General features: G+C 46.5%; 1 protein-coding gene across 2 annotated transcripts in view; it reads left to right on the forward strand.

Annotated features, from left to right (window-relative positions):
• LOC138491105 (probable cation-transporting ATPase 13A4) overlaps window positions 1-23556 on the forward strand; it is an 891483-nt gene that overhangs the window by 551066 nt on the left and 316861 nt on the right. For both annotated transcript variants that reach the window (XM_069617424.1, XM_069617425.1), the window contains one exon: window positions 6433-6512. In XM_069617424.1, coding sequence (XP_069473525.1) covers window positions 6433-6512 — 80 coding nt within the window. The remainder of the gene's footprint in view (window positions 1-6432; window positions 6513-23556) is intronic.

Here is a 23556-nt window from a genome sequence, read left to right on the forward strand (position 1 = left end):
AAACAAAATATGATTGCACCCTCCCGGAATAAGTTACTTAGAGGAGAGACAGGAATCTGGTAGTTTATTGAATAAAATACCTGTCTGTAAAATATCACAATCCTAACTTTAGTACTGTCTGTAGACATCACAATAATCTGTCATTTGTGCAGGCAATTGCCTGCCAACACCAGGCACATTTCATTGTGATCAGTATGATCAGATCAATCTGGAAATATATGGCTTGTGACCCGTATTTGCAACATGGAGAAGAGTGACATGTTGAAAATGTTTTAACTTCATATTTGAGTTGTTCACAAATGTGATTTCAGAAGGGTGGAGTAAGAACTCTCATAAATGGGGCTTGGGGACCTGATCACCCATCATTGGGAAGAGGCTTGGCCTTGTTTGTGGAGAAAAGCAATAGATCTACTATCCGAATAATTAGCCAAGGAGCCGGCACATCATAATTTAGATATTTTGGGATGTGACCAGGTGGGTTTAAAACTAGATGCTCAATGGAAAAGGAGGAGAGCTAAAAATTCAAGAATGAAAGAAGGAACTAAAATCGAAGGAGAAAGGTGGAACTAAAATCTGGTGGGACCAGGCAGACAGCAGGACTGAGGCTGAAGGGCCATCCATAACAGAGACCAGGAGAGGCAGACAGCAGGACTGAGACTGAAGGGCCGTCCATAACAGAGACCAGGAGAGGCAGACAGCAGGACTGAGGCTGAAGGGCCGTCCATAACAGACACCAGGAGAGGCAGACAGCAGGGCTGAGGCTGAAGGGCCGTCCATAACAGACACCAGGAGAGGCAGACAGCAGGGCTGAGGCTGGAGGGCCGTCCATAACAGAGACCAGGAGAGGCAGACAGCAGGACTGAGGCTGAAGGGCCGTCCATAACAGAGACCAGGAGAGGCAGACAGCAGGACTGAGGCTGAAGGGCCGTCCATAACAGAGACCAGGAGAGGCAGACAGCAGGGCTGAGGCTGGAGGGCCATCCATAAAAGAGACCAGGAGAAGCAGCCAGCAGGGCTGAGGCTGAAGGGCCATCCATACCGAGGACCAGGAGAGGCAGACAGCAGGGCTGAGGCTGAAGGCCCGTCCATAACAGAGACCAGGAGAGGCAGACAGCAGGGCAGAGGCTGGAGGGCCGTCCATAACAGAGACCAGGAGAAGCAGCCAGCAGGGCTGAGGCTGAAGGGCCGTCCATAACGAGGACCAGGAGAGGCAGACAGCAGGGCTGAGGCTGAAGGGCCATCCATAACAGAGACCAGGAGAGGCAGACAGCAGTGCTGAGGCTGAAGGGCTGTCCATAACAAGGACCAGGAGAAGCAGCCAGCAGGGCTGAGGCTGAAGGGCCATCCATACCGAGGACCAGGAGAGGCAGACAGCAGGGCTGAGGCTGAAGGCCCGTCCATAACAGAGACCAGGAGAGGCAGACAGCAGGGCTGAGGCTGGAGGGCCGTCCATAACGAGGACCAGGAGAAGCAGCCAGCAGGGCTGAGGCTGAAGGGCCGTCCATAACGAGGACCATGAGAGGCAGACAGCAGGGCTGAGGCTGAAGGGCCATCCATAACAGAGACCAGGAGAGGCAGACAGCAGTGCTGAGGCTGAAGGGCCGTCCATAACAAGGACCAGGAGAGGCAGACAGCAGGGCTGAGGCTGAAGGGCCGTCCATAACACGGACCAGGAGAGACAGCCAGCAGGGCTGAATCTGAAGGGCCGTCCATAACACGGACCAGGAGAGGCAGACAGCAGGGCTGAGGGTGATGGGCCGTCCATAACAGGCGACCAGGAGAGGCAGACAGCAGGGCTGAGGCTGAAGTGGCATCGAAAGCAGAGACTAGGAGAGACACACAGCAGGGCTGAGGCTGGAGTGGCATTTACCGCAGATGCCAGGAGAGGCAGTCCCACCAGGTCTTACTGTTTCTAATGAGGGGACTTTGCCTGTGTAGAACCTAAGGAGATTAAATTTAAGTACATTATTCCAACAGAACAGACAATTTTTGGGGATATATTTGAATTCATATCTTCCGGTATGTAGCATCAAGAAAGAGATTCCTAGTATTGCCTTATTAATTAATAATTTTATGAAATCTCACATAGCCAAGGACACGTGGGAGATCTTGGGCAAATTGAAAATGTCTGATATCTCTCCAAGTGCAAATAATCATATCGGGATGCATTACGTGTTTGGTGGTATCTGGGCGGTATATCCCGGGAGGATAGCTCAGTGGCAGCGCGTCTTGGAAACAAGACGACACGAAGCAACAACAGGTTCGATCCCCGGGTCCGCGCTTAGAAACCTCTGAGTGTTTAAGCGCATTATAAATACGTAACTAAGACAAAAAAAAACACAACTACGCAACTAAGAAAAACAAACAATTCCTGTAACAGCGCCTCGATGCCTGCGGGCTGTGTGAGCGCTTTATAAATGTAAAAATCCGCCCAGATACCAAACTGTACTACACTTCCGTCACTTGGTCCAGCGGTATTACCTCCAGATTGCAAGTGGCATGTCAGTCCCCATTGTCTTTGTCTATTGGACTCAATGGGGTATTTTTGGCAGTAATACACTGTGGTATTCTGCCGAAAATGGGCATAAAGTGGCGGATTTACCTCCAGCTCACACTGGCGGTGAATCCTCCAACGTTCCACCCACCTCATAGTTGGGAGCTGCAGTAATGCAGCAGTATATGGTAACCTTGCGGCGTTTAACCCCTACTGCTCCACTCGTAATGAGCCCTTGAAAGTAATTTTGGATCAGCTACATCCTTTTTGCCAATCCCAAAATCCCATGAAGCGGAGGGGTGAATAAAACTCCAAACTGTCAACACTCCCCTGATCCTGCATTAAAGCAGAAGGGGTTGCAGCAGGAAACGTACTCTCTGGGTTTGAGCTGTGCAGAAAGGTGCAATTGTTTATAAGAAAAGGAAAGATTTTCATGATCTGCTGAAAAGAGTATTTCATTAAATGTAAGTCCATTGTTTCTCGTGTCGGAATCTTGCTAGAAATGGAGAGTGTGAGAGATAAACAGCGCGGGGCTTGTCCATTGCTCGTGTCCAATAGGAAGGCTCGACAGGTCAGTGGAGTTATGCCATATACAAAGCGCACTGGATAACCGAATTGTGCTACTTCTCTTCCTCTAGATCATGCTAAGGCTGTAGGGGTGGTGGACGGGACTGAGAGCAGAAATGAAGAGCAGCACAGGTTGAAAAAACGATATTTTGGTTTTAACTCGTGTGTAGCGAGAAGGTTGTTAGGAAGGAAAAGATTTGGGCCAAGGAGTGAAGTAGAGCGAGTCTTGATAATCATTGTGTGAATAAGGATTTTTACCATTAATTAAAGCAAAAATATATATATATATTCGTTCTGCCCGCTGGCCTGGTTCTTGATTTATGTGTTCCAGAAGGGGTAAGGGATTACAGTGGCATTATATACATCAAAGGCAGAGTTATCAGCTGGTGCTTGGCTTGATGGTTGGCATATTGTATGGCGGGTGTAACAGTCACCAGCTTTAGGTCGCCCATGAGTATTCTTCAACGGCACCCAGGCTGCAATGGGTTCATGGCTGCCAGCTTCTCCGTGCAGGAATGGAATGTGAGTGGGAGCCACCTCGGGTGTCTACCAAGGGGAATGCTGAGGCGGGGAGGAGGTTGGGTGAGGTGGGGAATCTCCGTGCACCCCATAGTTACCAGGCGCCTGGCCCACAAGCCCAGGAGAAGGTTTATTTCATGGGCTCTGTGGCTGAGCCAGACAGGTGTAGCACCCAGGGCTTTAAGGGAGGCTGTCACCCAAAACTTCTCCCGAGCTGGGCCACTGCCGGGGCTTCCTCGGCTCCCACCACCCGAAGATCAAATCAGAAAATGTTGCCTCTGCCCCCGGAGTCTGAAGGCGGGAATGAGGATTGTTTGCAAGCAGTTAAAGCAACGTGCGTCCAGTCATTGTAAAGGCACCTGCCCCATGCATGCAGACCCCTGAAGCCCCCCAGTAGTTGGCCTAATTATCCTCATCGGTGCTTTCAGTTTCCTAACAGCCGTTCATTTATTGAGGGGCTGTTAAGAGTCTAAAAGCGCGAATGAGGAATATTTAGAAGTAGTGAAAGGGTGGCCCTTGGCTTTGGCTACCAACTCATTTGTTTCCAATGTTTCAACATAGCACAAGAGTTGTGCTATTTTGTCAGATAATTCTTAATGTGTGCGGATTGATGAGGCTGAATATTAACATTATAACATTTTTTGGAGTTCCACACATAGCACCGACACGCACAACGCATGTCAGGCCACGCCCATCGTTTAGGCCACACCCCCTTGTTACACCCTTGTTACAGCTCGCCTCGCCTCTCTTTCTAAGCCCTCTTAAAGCACTGTTAGTACCTCCGGCTGCCTGGACATCCAGTGACAGTGGCTTATGATGGAGGAATGTGGGGGGGGGGGGCGGAGGCTGATCGGGGATCCAGGAGGATTGGAAAAAGTTGCAAAAACGGAATTATGCATATTACAGAGATTAAAGAGGGAGGGGGAGTCCTGCGACGAGCAGCATTGAGCTGGGCTCATCCTGGACACATGTGTTCAGAGACCCCCCTGGGATTGCAGGGCGAGTACCAGACTACTTCCTCAGCTCCTCGGATTATCGCATTGTTGCCTCGCCAGGGCCAGAACTGCACAGAAATTCCAGAGTAGCCGACAACTTGATTTACCTAAAACAGTATGAAGCTACGCAGGGCAAAGCAAAGCAAAGGACGGCGAATGTCAGCGCAGACCTGGGCATCTGTATTCAGAAGAATATGCCAGAGCCCCTCGGAAAAGCGAAGCTTACGAGTGGGCAGAGCATGGCGAGGCAATAGGTCGGTGTAGCATTCTATGTCTCAGGGCTCACATTCCATGCCGAGTTGAGCGTGGAATGTGGAGCATGGCACGTGGAAGGCTAAGGGAAAAATGCTTAGTGAAAGTCTGTTGACAAGTTTGCTGTTTGTAGCTGGTGGGCTCCAGTGACATCATTTAGGGGTCGCCAGAGGTCGCAACTGCGACCTCTGTGGTCACCCTTGCGACCTCTTGAAAAAAAAAGAAAACATATATTTATTTTAATTATTTTTTTTGTAATGCAAGCTCATGGGCTGTGGCCAGCACCATGTGGCTCTTTAGTTTTGGAGTGGCTGGCTTTCTTGTTAAAGCCCCTTAAAAAAAATAAGAACAGGGGTGCCTCAAGTCTAACCCTTTCAGCAGTGACCCTAAATAAGAAAGATTAGGAATACCAAATAATGTGTCTTTCTGGAATTCTATACAATAATTGCTAGACTCATTAAATGGTTTATTTCAGGGACACTTCAGGGGTGAGTCACTGATTTAGTCTGTTCTTAAATGCCTCAATTCAGCTTTTCATCCTTCTGAGGTCGATAAATGAGTACCAACACAGGTTGGGTGATATTGGGTGTATATTTTTTCTATATAAAGCGCTTAAGCGTAAGTGCTATATAATAACACATCATTATCATTTGGTCATGGACGTCTGCTTGCATTCACAGTAATTTGGTAATATGGGCCTCTACACACTGATATTAACGATGCATATGGCGATCCATTCTTGTATGAAATGTACATCACATTATAGTGATATCGTAAGCATGTTTTTTGTAGTGTACAATGCTATGTGATAGCACTTCTTGTTTTGTCAATGGGTGAAAGGTTGCGTGCCATTGCATCCCGCGATATCACTTTGGGATGGGATCAAATGACATCACTTCCTGTGATGTCACCAGGGGTCAAAGGTCGTGCGATGTCACGCTACCCCTGGCATTTTGGTGAAATGACGTCCCTGGTGGGCTCTCACTTGATCTCATGAAACTATTCCATAAAATTAAGCTGTGTGGGAGATCTTTCAGTCGGCTTCTTCCTACAATGGGCGCTGTGCTCTAGTGCATAACAGGCCACATGGCCAAAAGATCTAAGTTGTTACCCTCCCCCCTTGCCACCCTCATACCCCCTACTAGGCGAATCCTTTGATCTCGCTGGGCTTTGGAGGCTGGAATGGGCTGAGCACCTGCCCATGCAGACAGCAGTGCTGGGCAGCGTGGCTTGTGTCGACAGAGGCAGAATTAGGTCCCTGTTTGGAGATATTGACGAGTCCTTGCTCACTCCGCTGGGTTCAAAGCTATAGTCACAGCGCCTCAGAATTAAAGTTACATGGAATATTCGCACAGAACGACCAGCCATAAAAAACGTATCAGAAATGGCCTGGCTAATAAGAATAATAATAGCAAGTGTTCCTTTACAGCTGCTCCTGGTTGATTCCTCCCGCTTCTAGGCGCTGTAGTAAAGCATGTTATTATTTCCATATGTGTTGCTACTCATTTGCAGGCTAAGCGTGTGTATGAGTGCCGTTATAATGCATTGCAACTCATGATCTCATACTGTTCATTCAGTGTTTCCATGTTATTATTTTACTTGCAGTTGCTGCTGAACGGGGTGGTGTTTGCCAGAATGTCCCCACGGCAGAAAACCAGCCTGATTGAAGAATTTCAAAAACTCGAGTAAGTTCTGCTTTCTTCATTGTTTTTCTCAAGAGTGGATTAAAAATCAGCATATTGGTGACGTAGCACCTCGAGAAAGAAACGGTGGGGGGGGGGCTCTAAATCACTGCAATATTTCTGGACGAGCTGAAACACGTCCCTCCAGCAGAGGAGCCTCCAGTGCGGATCAGAGCTGCTCTGCTGATTCCAGCTCTTAATTCCCTGCTTGGAATATTCCAGGCCTCCACGTTGCCCGGGCAACGGCCTATGTTGTCCTCTTTCTCTGTCCAGCTTCCAGCTTCACCAGTACCCCTCTAGCTGCTGAATGTGAAGGTGGTGCTAGGGTGTGCCTCCTGGATCCATGTGTGGCCCATGGGGGCTCCACCACCTGAGGGGCGAGATCAGAATATCCATTTATTCTTAGAAAAATAACTCGCCCCCTCACATCATAGGTGTGAAAGACGTGCTCTTAAGCATTTCCTGTAGCGCCTCCTTCCTCGCGTGACTTCCCGGCGCTGGGGCTGCACTCAATAAATACTCTAATAATACTGATAATAACAGTGAAGAGTGCTGTAGTTCTCCTCCTAAACTAATAATTATAATTAACGTGTCTGAAAAAAAGTTGCACATAGGGTTAGTGGGTACTGATATTTTCCAATTCAGTCAATGGTACTTAAGTTTTTGACCTCAGAAGGTTAAAAAGCTGAGTCAGTGCTGCCTAGGATTTCGGGCTAGCGAATTTCAGGCCCGCCCTATTGCAGCGACACTTGGGAGCTATCCACCCAGACATGTTACGCTCATGTTAAAGTACAAGAACGATGGCAGCTTACTCATCTTCTAGACGGTGGATGCACCTGGCCTTATCTGTGATCCTCAGAAACTGACCCCATCATGTCTTCTCTTGCATTATCTGTGATGCTCAGAAACTGACCCCGTCACGTCTTCTCTTGCATTATCTGTGATGCTCAGAAACTGACCCCATCATGTCTTCTCTTGCATTATCTGTGATGCTCAGAATCTGACCCCACCATGTCTTCTCTTCCAGTTACTTCACCTTCCCTTATCTGTGATGCTCAGAAACTGACCCCATCATGTCTTCTCTTCCAGTTACTTCACCTTCCCTTATCTGTGATCCTCAGAAACTGACCCAATCATGTCTTCTCTTGAAGTTACTTCACCTTACCTTATCTGTGATGCTCAGAAACTGACCCCATCATGTCTTCTCTTGCATTATCTGTGATCCTCAGAAACTGAGCCCATCATGTCTTCTCTTGCAGTTACTTCACCTTTCCTTATCTGTGATGCTCAGAAACTGACCCCATCATGTCTTCTCTTGCATTATCTGTGATCCTCAGAAACTGACCCCGTCATGTCTTCTCTTGCATTATCTGTGATGCTCAGAATCTGACCCCACCATGTCTTCTCTTCCAGTTACTTCACCTTCCCTTATCTGTGATCCTCAGAAACTGACCCAATCGGTGTCCAGTCAATTGGTCGAAAAAAAACTGGTCGACTGCAATTTGGTCGACGCAATTTGGTCGAAAACCAAATGGTTGAATTTTTTTTTTTATTTATATATTTATTTTTCGGGTTTTCGTTTTGTAAAAAAAGGGGTTTTTAGAGAATAAAAGGGGGTTAGGGGGGGACCCCCCAAAAAAATTAAAAAAAGGGTTAAAATAAAAAAAATAAAAATTCGACCATTTGGTTTTCGACCAAATTGGTTCGACCATTTGTCTGGTCGACCAATTTTTTTCGACCAAATGTCTGGTAACCGACCCAATCGTGTCTTCTCTTGAAGTTACTTCACCTTACCTTATCTGTGATGCTCAGAAACTGACCCCATCATGTCTTCTCTTGCATTATCTGTGATGCTCAGAAACTGACCCCGCCATGTCTTCTCTTCCAGTTATTTCACCTTCCCTTATCTGTGATCTTCAGAAACTGACCCCATCATGTCTTCTCTTGCAGTTACTTCACCTTCCTTTATCTGTGAAGCTCAGAAACTGACCCCATCATGTCTTGTCTTGCAGTTACGTCACCTTCCCTTATCTGTGATCCTCAGAAACTGACCCCACCATGTCTTCTCTTGCATTATCTGTGATGCTCAGAAACTGACCCCGCCATGTCTTCTCTTCCAGTTACTTCACCTTCTCTCACTGGCGTAACAGGGCCCCCCGCAGCCCCTGCAGTGCAGGCCCCCCCCAGCACATGTCCTGGGAGGGGCCCCACTTGTAGAAAAATAAACATTTTTTTTTCTTTTTGAATTCCCTCTGCATTTATAAAGAAATTATTTCTGTAACAGAAATAATTTCTTTATGAAGTCAGAGTGACTTCAAAAAGAAACGAATGGCTTCATTACGGGTTTGGTGGCAACCGTGCCATTGCTACCAGCAGGTTTCCACCAGACCCGTAATGATTTACCGGCGCCCGACTTCCCGGTAACACTGGGGTATTACAACCCCGGCGGTCTGGGAAGTCAGGCGCTGGCAAATGGTAAGTCCCCATTTCCATAAAGTCCGATTGGACTCTATGGAAATGGGGACCATAGAAGCAACGCACCGTTAATAACGGTGCCAGTGCTTTCGTGAAAACTATGTGGGTGGGTGCCGTTCTGCCCGGCAGGTCTGACCTGCTGGGCAGGACGGCAACCGCCCGCAGAGCTGTAATATGCCGGCCCGGAAACAACAGTGCAGGTGAGCTTACCAGCACCGTTGTTTACAGTCCAGCATAGTTGTAATGAGGCCCAATTTCTTTTTTAAGTGTTAGGGCTCCCCTCAACCCCATGATGTGTGTGTGTGTGTGAGTGTATGTTGAAAGGGTTCACACTTAAATGTATAGGTGGCTGCTTGTGCGAGTGTATGGTGAAAGGGTCCACACTTTAATATACGGGTGGCTGCCTGGGTGTGCCTGTATGGTGAAAGGGTGCACACTTAAATGTATAGGTGGCTGCCTGTGTGAGTGTATGGTGAAAGGGTGCACACTTAAATGTATGGGTGGGTGCCTGGGTGTGTGCGCCTCTATGGTGAAAGAATGCGCACTTAAATGTATGGATGGCTGGGTGTGCGTGTGTGTATATGGTGAATGGTGTGTGCTTGCGTTCAGGGGCGCAACAAAACCTACATTTCAGGGGCTAACCCTTCAAATGTTGGGAGGGGTGCCAACTTCATGGGCGGTGGGGGAGGGGCAAACTTATTTTTTTGGGTCATCTAATTTCTTTATGCATTTTTATGAGACTATTCTAGTGCAGTTTCAATGTAACAAGCAGTTAACTCTCTCCTTTAAGGTTTAAAGCACCCACTTATACACTGCTGTGAGAATGAGAGGTCTCCTGTTCCCTCTCTACCCTTCCAATCACTCCCCTGGCATGCAAGTATTAAACCCACATCACGATTTCAATTGCGGAGTTTTGGCAGCAGAGTTGGGCAGTCTGCGGCAGTCCGCGGAGGCACGGGGAGCGGAGGCTTCCCTTGACCTTCCTAGACTTCCTGGACACCCTTCTCACCCCCCTAGACCCCATGGAGGAGTCGGGGCGGGCCCTGCGTAGCAGCCGCTCGAGCCGCGAGGACTCTGGATTGGACCTAAGGAGTCCTCTGAAAAAATCTATCCGATAGCGGCGTCTGGCCACCACGCCAGCCACAATAACGGCTACATCAGCGATGACTTTACAGGACCTATCAGGTAGGACCCCCCCGAGACCCTACCTGCACAAATATGACTTTAAATTCTGAGAGCACTTCCTTGAACAACCCGACTCGCTTACCTCTGTGCAGGGCTCTCCATGCCCCCCCGCCACCTTGGCGAGGCTTCCTCTGGTGGAGCCGACGGACAGGGGCGCAGAGGGGGAGGGAGCCGTGTCTGCGGTGGGGCGGCCCCCACGCCCCCGTCTGGGTGGAGAGGTTGATGGTGGGCCCTCAGCGGGAGCAGAGGCGACGGGGGGCGGTGGACCAATCACTGTCACGAAGAAGCCAGCGAGGGTTTCGAGGGAAGGGGTCACGCGTGAGCTGTTTGCGTCGCGGGAGAAAGACTGTGCGGACGACAGAGGAGGAGACATTGCCCAGCCCTCTCCCGGAGGTGCTGCCGATCCGGCGGCAGACGGGATCACAATGGAAGGAAAGGAGGGCGGGGAAACTCCTCAAAGAGAACAGCAGATACAAAGTGCGAACATAAACACTGGAGCCCGCATTGACATCGCCATAGAGGTGCACCCGATGAAGTTATGTGCTGATCTGAAGAGTCCGGTCACTGTGTTGACAATGGACAAATTAATTTTAAATGAAAGTGCGAACACTGAGGACTCTTCAGTACTGGAAAATTCGACAGTGGACCTGAGAATGGAAACGGGCGATAGTTATGCCCAAAACCAGGTCCACTCTCCCACATGTAATGTGGGAAAAAAACAACGGGCGATTTAAAGAGTACAAACAAAACCACTAACCACGAAGACCCTGCTTCAGACGCAAATACTCAACAACAAGTACCATATGAGGAGGCTTAAATAAATAAAGAAAAGGACATTCTGTTAACTGATAACAATCAGGACAACACCGATCTCCCTCAAGCACACAATGTTCTTCACGAGAGTGAGGAGGTGTTAAACCACGGGAAACCGTTACCAACCAACATGGCAAAAAAAGCAGCCCAAAAACAAAGAGTCTGAAAATTCAAATCACCAACAGATAAGTGGAAAAGCTCCTCAGAGTACCAATCTAAAAGAATGGTGAGAAGTTAAATCTAGATTAAAACCAAACATGTACCTGGTAAACTCAGTAGCCAGATTCTTCAAAAAAACATTGTTGGAAACATATGGTCAAAGAGAGGAACTATCTGACGCTGAACTATTGGAGGGTGACATTTCCCAAATATCAGACGGCACGCATGAGCCGAGGTTTGATTGGTCAGGGATGAGAACAGTCTCCCTTCGACTGGTTTAAAACCAGGAATTCAATATTTTAAAGATCCAGAAACGCAGGGGGCATCTCCCAGTTCGTATCTGCAATCCCAAAATATCAAACCAACTGAGAAAGTACACGAAGTCCGGAGCGAAGGTAGTAAGGCGAACCACAAACAGTCGGATACAGGGAGCCCCTGTATATCTAAGGGAGTCACTGCAAGTGACAGCACAAACGAGACAATGGAAACCACACCATTAGAGCCCAGCACTGGGATAGCAGTCGAAACTGGCCCGACAGGCACTGAGCCCCCGATAAGGGAACAACCACAGGAGACCCCAGCAATGGAAAAGACCGACATAACTCCAATGAATGTGAAAACCAAGTCTCAAGAAACAAGCGGTCCAATGGAGAAGCCACCGGAGGGCAAATCGAGAAAGAAAAACCAAGAGCATCTTTCAGGAAAAAAAATGACTATAGAAGAGGAAGTTCAAAGTGAAAAACAAGTAAGGGCAAATGACCTTAGCAACAGTTCCATAACAGGTCCGTATACACGTCCTCCCTCACAAAACAGAAGATCATGGAACAGGATAGAGAATAATGAGACAAATATTCCAACGCGAAATAGGAGATCCTCAACGACGAACACCGATAGCGAGAAAGAACCAACAACAAAAAAATCTGACATTTTTGCAATAATGTCTGCAATAAACATCGCAATTAATCCATTTTGCAAACTGTATGAATCCATACATGACACTTTAAAGGACCAACTAACCTTGACAGCAATGCTCCAAACGAAAATGATCTACGTGGAAGGTTTTATCACGGCCATGGAAACCAGGGGGGGTAAACCCCACACACCTAATAGCGTAACAAACAGAGACTATGGTCAACAAACCAACATAGAATCAATGAGGTGTAATCAGCAATTCACCTCAATTGCCACCCAGACTAAGGACAAATTAAAAGAAGCGAGAAACGAATTGGACCAAGAGTTAGGAGATCGACTGGGTCACCTACTAACGACAAAAAAGAGTGAAAACGACTTCCGAAAAGTCGGTGAAGAACCAAAGTATATCCCCTAAACTAAAGCACAAACCCAACAAGGGGGAAAACCGAAGGCACTGTTAAAGAACCAACCAACAAATGGATGTGTAGTTTTCACCTTGGAAAAAGACGGACCAAGTACAATACTGGCGGAGGATACTGGAAATAGAAAGCCCCAAATTGAGCAGCAAAAATTCAAAGCACAAATCGAGATCTCCAAGTCAAAACATTCTAAAACACAATCCAGGGGACAGCCAACATATCCGCTCTTTGATAATGCCAAAATAAACGTAAATAAAGCTGGACATAGAGTGGTTACTCTAGAAGGAAATCGACCTCACACTAAACCAACAAAAGAAGCTTGTAATTCCCAGGAAACAAAAACGAAACTAAATGAAAAAGTGAAAAACCGATCAGCTTTTCCTTCCGAAACAGAATTTCCAAATAGGGAAAATGAAGCTCATACTACACCAATAACCATAAGTGACCAAGACGCCAAAGACAGCGAAGATAGTATTGACATTATGGATCTGTCAATCTACCCCGAGGAAAGTGGGGACATAGATGCCAGTCTAGAGTCGTCTCAACGGGAAACCGAGACAACAAAAGGTAAAGTCAAAAACAGCAAAACGGCAGAAAAAGATAACAATAGCTCTTTCCTCACTCTAGAAGACCGGTGCAAAAAAGTCGCTGGGGTCCAAGCGGTCAGTGCAAGAGACAAAACGCCAACTAAGGAAAAAGGTAAAAGGACAGCGCTCACTAGAGAGAAAGAACGTGACTCAAGGTCATCGAACCATCGAAGAAGATCGAGAAGTCCAAAAAGAATTTCAAAAACTCAGACATGGAAGGAAGTAAAATCTGTTAACAACCAAAAATCAGATTATACGCGAAAAAGAAACCAAAGAGATGTAACCCTGGATAGAAAGGGGAGAAACAAAAGAAATAACTCAGAGCACGAGAAAGAGGTCTATATTCCATACAGAAAAAAAATTGGAAGCAAAAGGTCTTTCAAACTGGAACGTGTAGGAGAACTACGAGATAATTTGATATTGAATAGAAAGAACACACTGGCCCTCATGAAGTGTATACCAAACCTAAGACCGATAAATTCCAACAACATCAGATTTGTGGAATTCAGTACGTCGGGCAAAAGAGACAGTGTCTATCTACACATTCCATCCCCAATAATTAGAGCCATGATAACAGCAGAACTAGAAAGTTTCCAAATGTTAGGGTACGATCTAGGCGTATACCGCTCAAGAAACCAACAATTGGAACAGGAGAGTGGCAAACAGGTAATACTAGACCACTCGCAACCAAAAAGAGTGAAAACAGGGGCCGGCACAAGTGACCCCCGACGGAGATCAAATGAAAGGGCAACCCAGAACGACGAAAAGCTTTCGAAAACATTAGGTTCCGACATAGAGGAGAAGGTAACACTGAAAGGAACTCGGACTATAGCCGAATCAGCGAGAACTCCCTACCGGGACCCCTTAAATAATGGAAGACATCCCAAGGGTCCCGTGAGGAGCCTGACAATAACAGTCCCACAGGTAGACCCAACAAGAGATAAAGGGTTAACCGCAACGCATTCCCCTAAGGACAAAGCAGACAGCGTGGCTTCAAGATGGCCATGGATTTCGAAAGCACTAAGTAGAAAGAGTTAGCCACCCAGAGAAATAAGGGAGCCCTGGGATCAAGGATCGAGAGGAGGGCCGGAAGACGAGACAAACAACATCGTAATGGGAAGCTGGAACACCAGAGGTTTCAGCCACCTCCTGGCAAAAAGCGACGTGAATCTTGGCGATTTCGATATCTTATGTCTCCAAGAAACATGGCTAATTAACAAACCTTTTCTGGAAGGATACGAAACCTTTTTAGCACCAGCTACCTTCTCTGGAAAGGGCCGACCAGCGTCAGGCCTAATGACAGCCATTAGATCTGGTGTGGGAATTGAACATATAAAAACGGAAGTCTCTAACGCCCACTTCCAAGTATCCTTTTTAAGATAGACAAAAACATCGGCAGACATCAATAACCAAAAAACCGTAAAGAACGAAATAATTGTCTTGATAAATACCTATTGGAATCCGGCAGTAATAAAGAACAAAGTCTTTCTGAAAACCGGAAACACCATACTGGAGAAAATACACTTAGATTGGGCACCAAAATTTATCATGATATGTGGGGACCTGAACGCGGTCTGCCCTAAAAACAAATCCAACAAGAGAAACATGAAAAAAGTACCCCTAATCATGGTTCGAGGACACCTATGGATGGGGATGATGTCCGCATGGAACCTCCACAGCTTAGAAACATCTATGCTCAGTGAAGGACCACCAATTCCTACGTGGGAACAAAATAATCAGAAAGCAAATCTAGATCATATATTTGTCTCTAACGAACTGCTGAGGATAATGGTCGATTTTGAGGTAGTGGAAACATCTAACAGCTATCATAACTTATTAAAGGCAACCTGGACAAATATAAGGTCGCCCAGGACAATTATGACGGTAGAGATTGACGACTGCAGTGGAGGCACAAGATTAAGACTTCCAGCAAAGGCAGTCGAAGAACTCACGAACACTTACACTGCCATATGCAAACCGAATCAAAAATTAGGAATGAGAACAGATAAAGACATCATTGATTACCGTCCTCTATTAAAAATCTATGAAAAAAGAAAAAAACGTGGCCCAATCGTGAGATAAAAAATCATATACACGAATTCAACAAAAGTATTGTGGAGGAGAGAAAAAAATTTAAAAAACTCAAACGTCTTGCAAGAAAAGAAAAAACTCCTGAGATGTTGAACCAAGTAAAAACTGCTGAAAGGTCTTATAAAAGCTGGCTTTGGCTCCATGGAGCAACAATTGACCAGGCAGAAGCCACCACAATGCTGAGGACGATATGCAGCAGGAAATCTAGAGACTTTTGGTCCTTGATAAGGAGAACTTCAGGGGCTCGAGTGAACGCAATAAACAATTTTGTCGGAGAGGAGGCCTGGATGAAACATTTTAGAAATCTATTCCAGAAAGTTGGATGGCAAAACACCACAACACCTACCTCCTCAGACACCCCGTGGGCAACAACGCGGGACCGGGAAGACATCATGAGAAAATTGGTGCGTTTAAATAACTCGAGGGCCCCCGGCCCCGATGGCATCAGAAACGTTGATCTAAAAGAGAACAAAGAAGAATGGACTGATTTCATCCATGAAGTAATAAAGAAGTGCACTCTCCATACATCCATACCCACCTCATGGACAACGGCAACCATAGTGCCGATATATAAACATGGACCGAGAGGGGAGCCTATGAACTACCGCCCAATAGCGCTCCTTGATGTGATCGGAAACATTTTCGGCTCACTTCTCCTGGAAAACTTCCAACATTGGGCAAGAACCTCGGGCAATGAAGATCCACTACAATCAGGGTTCGTGAAAGACGCAGGGACTGCTTTAAATATCTTGCTGTTAAGCATCCTAAAAAGCAAGATCCACGAAGGAAGCCCTAAAATCTATCTGGCATTTGTAGACCTGGTCCAGGCTTTTGACCAGGTCAACAGGGAAATCCTATGGGACAAACTAAGAGCAAAAAAATGTCCGGAAGGGATTTTGGAACCGATTAGAGCTCTCCATCAAAGCACCACCATCAGAGTACGTCTAAACCAAGCTGGGCTCCTCTCTGAACAAATATCTACGGCCAGAGGAGTGAAGCAAGGGTGCCCCCTTGCCCCAACGCTATTTAATTCATATCTCTGGGATATTAAAGAAGGAGAACTAGTGACACGCGCTTTTCCACCCACAATAGGAAGATCAAAAATCTCCAGACTGCTTTATGCAGATGATCTTATTTTGTTGGATTTCACACCAATTGGATTACAGCGCCAACTAAACGAGTTGGCAGCCTATGTAAAGAAGAACAACTTGGAAATCAACAAAACCAAAACCAAAGTCATTGTTATGGAAAAACATAATTCTCGTACTGAAAATTTCAGATGGACTTTGGATGGAGAAAAGATCGAACAGGTGAATGAATTTAAATACCTAGGGGTAATCCTCAGTAACAACAAACAGGAGTCCATAATGTAAGACCATCTTTTGGAAAAAACAAGGAAACTGGCCACCCAGGCAAAAATGATAGACGCAAGATTCTGTAAATTCATAATAATTCCCTTGATACAATTCTACAAGTGGTCCCATCTCTAATATATGGAGCAGATGCAATGTTGACGATTCCACGCAAATTCTGGAGGCGAATTGAAGGTCTCTTCTGGAGAACCACTCTGAAGTTACCAACATCGACACCTATTTCAACTATACGTCAAGAACTGGGGTTACAATCATTAGAGTCGATGGTGGTTAGAAACATAATAATGTTATACAGAAAAATTAAAACCAGCAAATGCCCAAGTGTAACAACTGTCATTGACGCCGAACTAGAAGATCACAGAAGCAACCTTCTCATAAACCGGGCGATAAAAAATCGAAAAACTCTGGCTGAGATTGACAGCACCGAAGAAGAGCTGATTCAAAACCCAAACAAAGTTAGACAAAAACTGTGGGACCGAGACTGGATCCAGACAACGTCTTTGGAAAACAGAAGCAAATTAACAAACCACCAACCGCCAACAACAAGGGGCATAAATGATATGCCAAACTACTTTAAAAAGTTTCCAAATAGATGCCTAAGGAGCATGTTTATGCGCTTCCGCTTGAACCTTTTGCCTACAAATGAAATCAGAGCGATAAGAAAGATCTCACCGGAAAACAGTTGTCGTTTTTGTAAAAAATCAGATGAAACTGAGTCATTGAGACATCTGCTGCTGGTATGCACAAATCTGAGGGCCCAGAGAAGTAGACACCTTGGCCATATATTTAAATAGTCGACCACATGTGGAGAAGAGGACTGGTGGAATAAACTTATTTAGGGAGATAACACCTCCTATGTCATAGCGGTCTCACAATTCTTCAAGAACTTGAAACTGGAACTTCAGGAGTGAGATAAGTGGGAAACCCTCTTGTATTGTGCTAAGCTCACCCCACTCCATTGCCTAGACTCACTAACTCGCAATCAGTCTGGTGTCAAGAAAGAAGGCTACTCTTCATTCTTTCTCTACCCTCGCCTATCCTCTTCTCTTGTTCGTGGAGGTTATTTTTCTTTCTTTTCTTCAGGCTGGAATGGATAATTTTGAAGGAGGGAAGGAGGGAAAAAGTTATTATCTTGTAAAAATGTCTTTAGTAAATTGAACCAAGTAAAATAAAAAATATATATATTTTTTTTTAAATTGCCTAAAAAATTTGCCATTTGAATGCAGATACTAACAGTGAATTGCTTTATGTTAGTAATTGGTGGGTTCTTGTTAACAGAGAAACCCAGGTGCCGTTTAACATCTGTGTCGTTTTCTGTCTGGCAACTGCTCTGAAGGTCAGCCAGGTCTGGTCAACATAGCCCAACATTTCAGGAGGGGAGTGCTGAATCCCAGTCAACTCAATGGTGTTGCACCAATACTTGTGTTTAATGCCAGGATTACTTATTGGTAATCTTCATTACTCCTAGCCCTATTCTTCCTCGTCCCAGTGTGTATGAGACAGTACTTGTGTATAAGGCACTCTGCCTCATACACAACTACTGGGATGAGGTAGAGGTACATGGAAGTAATGCTTGATCTAGCTACCTGTAATCTTCATTACTCCTAGGCCCACTCTTCCTCATCCCAGTACTTACCTATGAGGCAAGGAGCCTCAACTGTAAGCTCTGGGGCAAGGAAGAGGGACGTGGAGGTAATTCTGGGCCAAGGAGCTGATTTTGGAGGTTGGGGTGGGAGGTAGAGGGGATATGTGTGGGGGGGGCAGGATTATACGACAAATTATAATGGCTGTCCATGTCCAGGCTAAACAGGCATGATATGTGGTATTAGTGGCTAGAGAGGCATTTTGGTGCAGCCAGTATAGTCATTCCTCAGTTTGGTATGACTTTTCTTTAATGGGGCATTTATGATAAAGCAGTCCTGCTAAGTGAATTACCTGGCTAGACTGCCATTTGGGTGCTGCCAGTTAGCCGTTTCTTACTGCAGCATTGTATATTTTTCTGGGCATCTGTGATCAAATGATATGATATAAGTCATTTAAAACGCACCAGCACACAAGTGTTTCTAGGCGCGACAAGACAAGGGATGGAAGATAGAGGGAGGACAAGACAAACGATCTTACTAGGCCTTGTGTCATTCAGATCGTGCAAGTGCGATAACGAGAAGTGCAAGGGGAAAGGGACGAGGGAAGTGCAAGGGAGAGGGAAAACAGGGCAGCAATGTTCTGAGTAAGTGCTGTCAGGGCAGCACAGCTCTGGGTAGTGCAAGGAGAACAAGGGACTGTAGGGTTACAGTTACAGCCCCTAAGTGCATGGTAGGACCAGAGGCAGTGCAAGGGTGACTGATCAAGAAAGAGTCTCGACTCAGTGAGACTCTGAGGGTAGCCAAACAACCAGTCGGTACAGCAGACAAGTAGGTCAGGTAGGCCAGCAGGGGAGGGAGAGAGAGAAAGCAGAGGAGAAGAGGAAAGTTTTGAGCTGCTTCCAGAACTTCAGGTGGTCTGCTAAAGTTTGAGAGGGACAGGCAGGCTATTACAGAGGGAGGCACCTGTAGAGGAGAGAGATCTACCCCCCACTCTCTTCCTGGAGAAGCGTCTAACCGTTAGAGAGTTGTAGGTAGCTGAGCGAAGGGCTTGAGAAGGAAGATATTTTGGAAGAGAGCGTTGGATGTAGTGCGGGCCCTGGGCCCAGAAAGCCTTGTGGACAATGCAAAGGGTCATGAACTTGATACTTGCAGCAACTGGGAGCCAGTGGAGAGATTTCAGGGCTGGAGAGATACGATCCCTGTGCTTGAGGCCAAGGATAAGACTTGCAGTCCTTTCTGGATTAGTTGCAGGGGTTGGATAGTAGAGAAAGGCAGATTGAGAAAGAGGCTGTTGCAGTAGTCCAGCCTAGAGAGAACCAGGGCTCTGCAGACAGTGAGCTTCTGGGGGAAAGTGAGAAAGGGAAGAGTCCCTTTGAGGAGGAGCAGCTGGTAGTGGGACCTCTTGGCAACGTCTGAGATGTGAGGAGAGAAAGAGAGTGGAGTCAAAGATGACACCACTGTTGTTTGCCTCACAGGAAGGCGAAGGAAGAGGGCCCAAGGCAGGCGGCCAGAGTGAGAGAGGGAAAGCAGGGGCAGGAGTCCAAATGAGAAGGATCTCAATCTTACATTAAGGCAGAGATAGTTGGAGGCACACCGATCCTGAATCGCGGATAGACAGTCGGGAATGAGCGAGAGATGAGAGGAGTCTGAGGGGAGCCTGAAGGAAAGCGGAGCGTCCTCTGCATAACACTGAAAGTTAGAGAAGAATGTAGAGATCAGGTGGGTCAAAGGGGCCACTTAGAGGTTGAAAAACCAGAGTTAGAGGATGGAGCGGGGAGAAAGGGACCAAGTTGGACCTGGGAGGGGCAGTCCAACTTGGATGGGCAGGAAGGAGCTCAGCCACTCAAGGGCCTGATCCGTGATGCCCAGGTTCTCATGGAGTCGATTGATCAGGATTGATCAGGATGGCATGGTTGACCATGTCGAAAGCACAGGAAAGATCAAGGAGGATGAGTACAGAAGGAATGCTGGAATCAAGGTTAGAGAGCAGAACTTCACAGGTGTTCAGGACAGCAGTTTCCATGTCTCTGGCACTCAAGCCAGACTGATGGTCATGGAGACAACCAACAGATTCCATGTGGATAGTAAGCTGGGAGATGGCCAGCTTTTTCAACAGTTTGCCCAGGAAAGGGGTGATGGAGATTGGGCGATAGTTTGCCGGGCAGGCAAGATCGGCAGAAAGCTTCTTGAGGAGTGGGTGCATAAGGGAGTGCTTAACGGGAGAGGGGAAATAGTGATTACAGAAATCGGTCAAGGCTGGAGCGAGGGTCTCAATATGGTTCTTGATGGTTCTGTTGGAGCAGGAGAGCACCTGTTTGGATGACACTTTCATAGATCGGACTTGTCTAGAAACCTCGTCAGGTGTTGTCAGAGAGAAAGAGGAGAAAGGAGAAAGAGAGGTAGAGATGGCCAAAGGGGGGCCGAGAGAGGAAGAGGGAGAGGAAGAGGAGATGGAGGACAGGATGTCCTGAGTTTTAGCATAGAAGTGAGATGATAGAGCCATACAGAGGGCCTGGGAGGGAACAGGAGATATAAAGACCTCAACACGATTGACCAGTTCTTTTCAGATTTTAAAGAGTTTGGCTGTGTTGTTAGAGGCCACAGAGACACAGGCTTGAATGTGTGTTCTATTCTTGATGACTGTTATTGCTTCGACTGCCATTTCGGTGCAACCAGTCTAGATATGTCTAAATGTGGCCTGGCAAGCTTTACTATATTGTTATTACATGTCGACACTGGTCTACCTTGTGCAGCCAGTTGCACATGTTTTCATTGTGACATGGCATTTTTAATAGCAAAGCTTTAATGTTCTTGTGCTCTGTTGGCGACTTGCATCTATTGGATTGGTGTTACCCTACAAAACAATGGCAAACACTCTGGCTTTTTAGTGTGCTGTACGTTATATTAAAACACATATGTATATCTTTCTCCTAGTGCAGTGTGCGGCATATCCGTTCAGCAGCACGTTTGTGCGTATTGCGCAAGTGTGATAATCTAGGCTGGCCCAGAGTGTGGCACGACCCTTGATTTGTTGCTGAGTTGGGGGGGCTCCCTCAGCATGGCTCGCAGGGGGGCCCCCACATCTTGTGTTACGCCACTGCCTTCTCTTATCTGTGATCCTCAGAAACTGACCCCATCATGTCTTCTCTTGCAGTTACTTCACCTTCCCTAATCTGTGAAGCTCAGAAACTGACCCCATCATGTCTTCTCTTGCATTATCTGTGATTCTCAGAAACTGACCTCGTCATGTCTTCTCTTGCATTATCTGTGATGCTCAGAAAGTGACCCCACCATGTCTTCTCTTGCAGTTACTTCACCTTCCCTTATCTGTGATCCTCAGAAACTGACCCCATCATGTCTTCTCTTGCAGTTACTTCACCTTCCCTTATCTGTGATCCTCAGAAAGTGACCCCATCATGCCTTCTCTTGCAAATACTTCACCTTCCCTTATCTGTGATCCTCAGAAACTGACCCCACCATGTCTTCTTTTGCATTATCTGTGATGCTCAGAAACTGACCCCATCATGTCTTCTCTTGTAGTTACTTCACCTTCCCTTATCTGTGATCCTCAGAAACTGACCCCATCATGTCTTCTCTTGCAGTTACTTCACCTTCCCTTATCTTTGATGCTCAGAAACTGACCCCATCATGTCTTCTCTTGCATTTACTTCACCTTCCCTTATCTGTGATCCTCAGAAACTGACCCCATCATGTCTTCTCTTGCAGTTACTTCACCTTCCCTTATCTGGGATCCTCAGAAACTGACCCCACCATGTCTTCTCTTGCATTATCTGTGATGCTCAGAAACTGACCCCATCATGTCATCTCTTGCAGTTACTTCACCTTCCCTTATCTGTGATGCTCAGAAATTGACGCCATCATGTCTTTTCTTGCAGTTACTTCACCTTACCTTATCTGTGAAGCTCAGAAACTGACCCCATCATGTCTTCTCTTCCAGTTACTTCACCTTCCCTTATCTGTGATGCTCAGAAACTGACCCCGTCACGTCTTCTCTTGCATTATCTGTGATGCTCAGAAACTGACCCCATCATGTCTTCTCTTGCATTATCTGTGATGCTCAGAAACTGACCCCGCCATGTCTTCTCTTCTAGATACTTCACCTTCCCTTATCTGTGATCCTCAGAAACTGACCCCATAATGTCTTCTCTTGCAGTTACTTCACCTTCCCTTATTTGTGAAGCTCAGAAACTGACCCCATCATGTCTTCTCTTGCATTATCTGGGATGCTCAGAAACTGACCCCGTCATGTCTTCTCTTGCATTATCTGTGATGCTCAGAAACTGACCCCACCATGTCTTCTCTTGCAGTTACTTCACCGTCCCTTATCTGTGATCCTCAGAAACTGACCCCATCATGTCTTCCCTTGCAGTTACTTCACCTTCCCTTATCTGTGATGCTCAGAAACTGACCCCATCATGCCTTCTCTTGCAGTTACTTCACCTTTCCTTGTCTGTGATGCTCAGAAACTGACCCCATCATGTCTTCTCTTGCATTATCTGTGATGCTCAGAAACTGACCCCGCCATGTCTTCTCTTCCAGATACTTCACCTTCCCTTATCTGTGATCCTCAGAAACTGACCCCATCATGTCTTCTCTTGCAGTTACTTCACCTTCCCTTATTTGTGAAGCTCAGAAACTGACCCCATCATGTCTTCTCTTGCATTATCTGGGATGCTCAGAAACTGACCCCGTCATGTCTTCTCTTGCATTATCTGTGATGCTCAGAAACTGACCCCACCATGTCTTCTCTTGCAGTTACTTCACGGTCCCTTATCTGTGATCCTCAGAAACTGACCCCATCATGTCTTCTCTTGCAGTTACTTCACCTTCCCTTATCTGTGATGTTCAGAAACTGACCCCATCATGCCTTCTCTTGCAGTTACTTCACCTTTCCTTGTCTGTGATGCTCAGAAACTGACCCCATCATGTCTTCTCTTGCAGTTACTTCACCTTCCCTTATCTATGATGCTCAGAAACGGACCCCATCATGTCTTCTCGTGCATTATCTGTGATGCTCAGAAACTGACCCCGTCATGTCTTCTCTTGCATTATGTGTGTTGCTCAAAAACTGACCCCGCCAGGTCTTCTCTTCCAGTTACTTCACCTTCCCGTATCTGTGATCCTCAGAAACTGCCCCCGTCATGCCTTCTCATCCAGTTACTTCACCTTCCCTTATCTGTGATGCTCAGAAACTGACCCCATCATGTCTTCCCTTCCAGTTACTTCACCTTCCCTTTCTGTGATGCTCAGAAACTGACCCTGTCATGTCTTCTCTTGCAGTTACTTCACCTTCCGTTATCTGTGATCCTCAGAAACTGACCCCGACATGTCTTCTCTTCCAGTTACTTCACCTTCCCTTATCTGTGATGCTCAGAAATTGACCCCGCCATGTCTTCTCTTCCAGTTACTTCACCTTCCCTTATCTGTGA

Source organism: Ambystoma mexicanum, chromosome 10 (genome assembly GCF_040938575.1).
Source record: "Ambystoma mexicanum isolate Mex_15411 chromosome 10, UKY_AmexF1_1, whole genome shotgun sequence".
Classification (NCBI taxonomy): Eukaryota; Metazoa; Chordata; class Amphibia; order Caudata; family Ambystomatidae; genus Ambystoma; species Ambystoma mexicanum.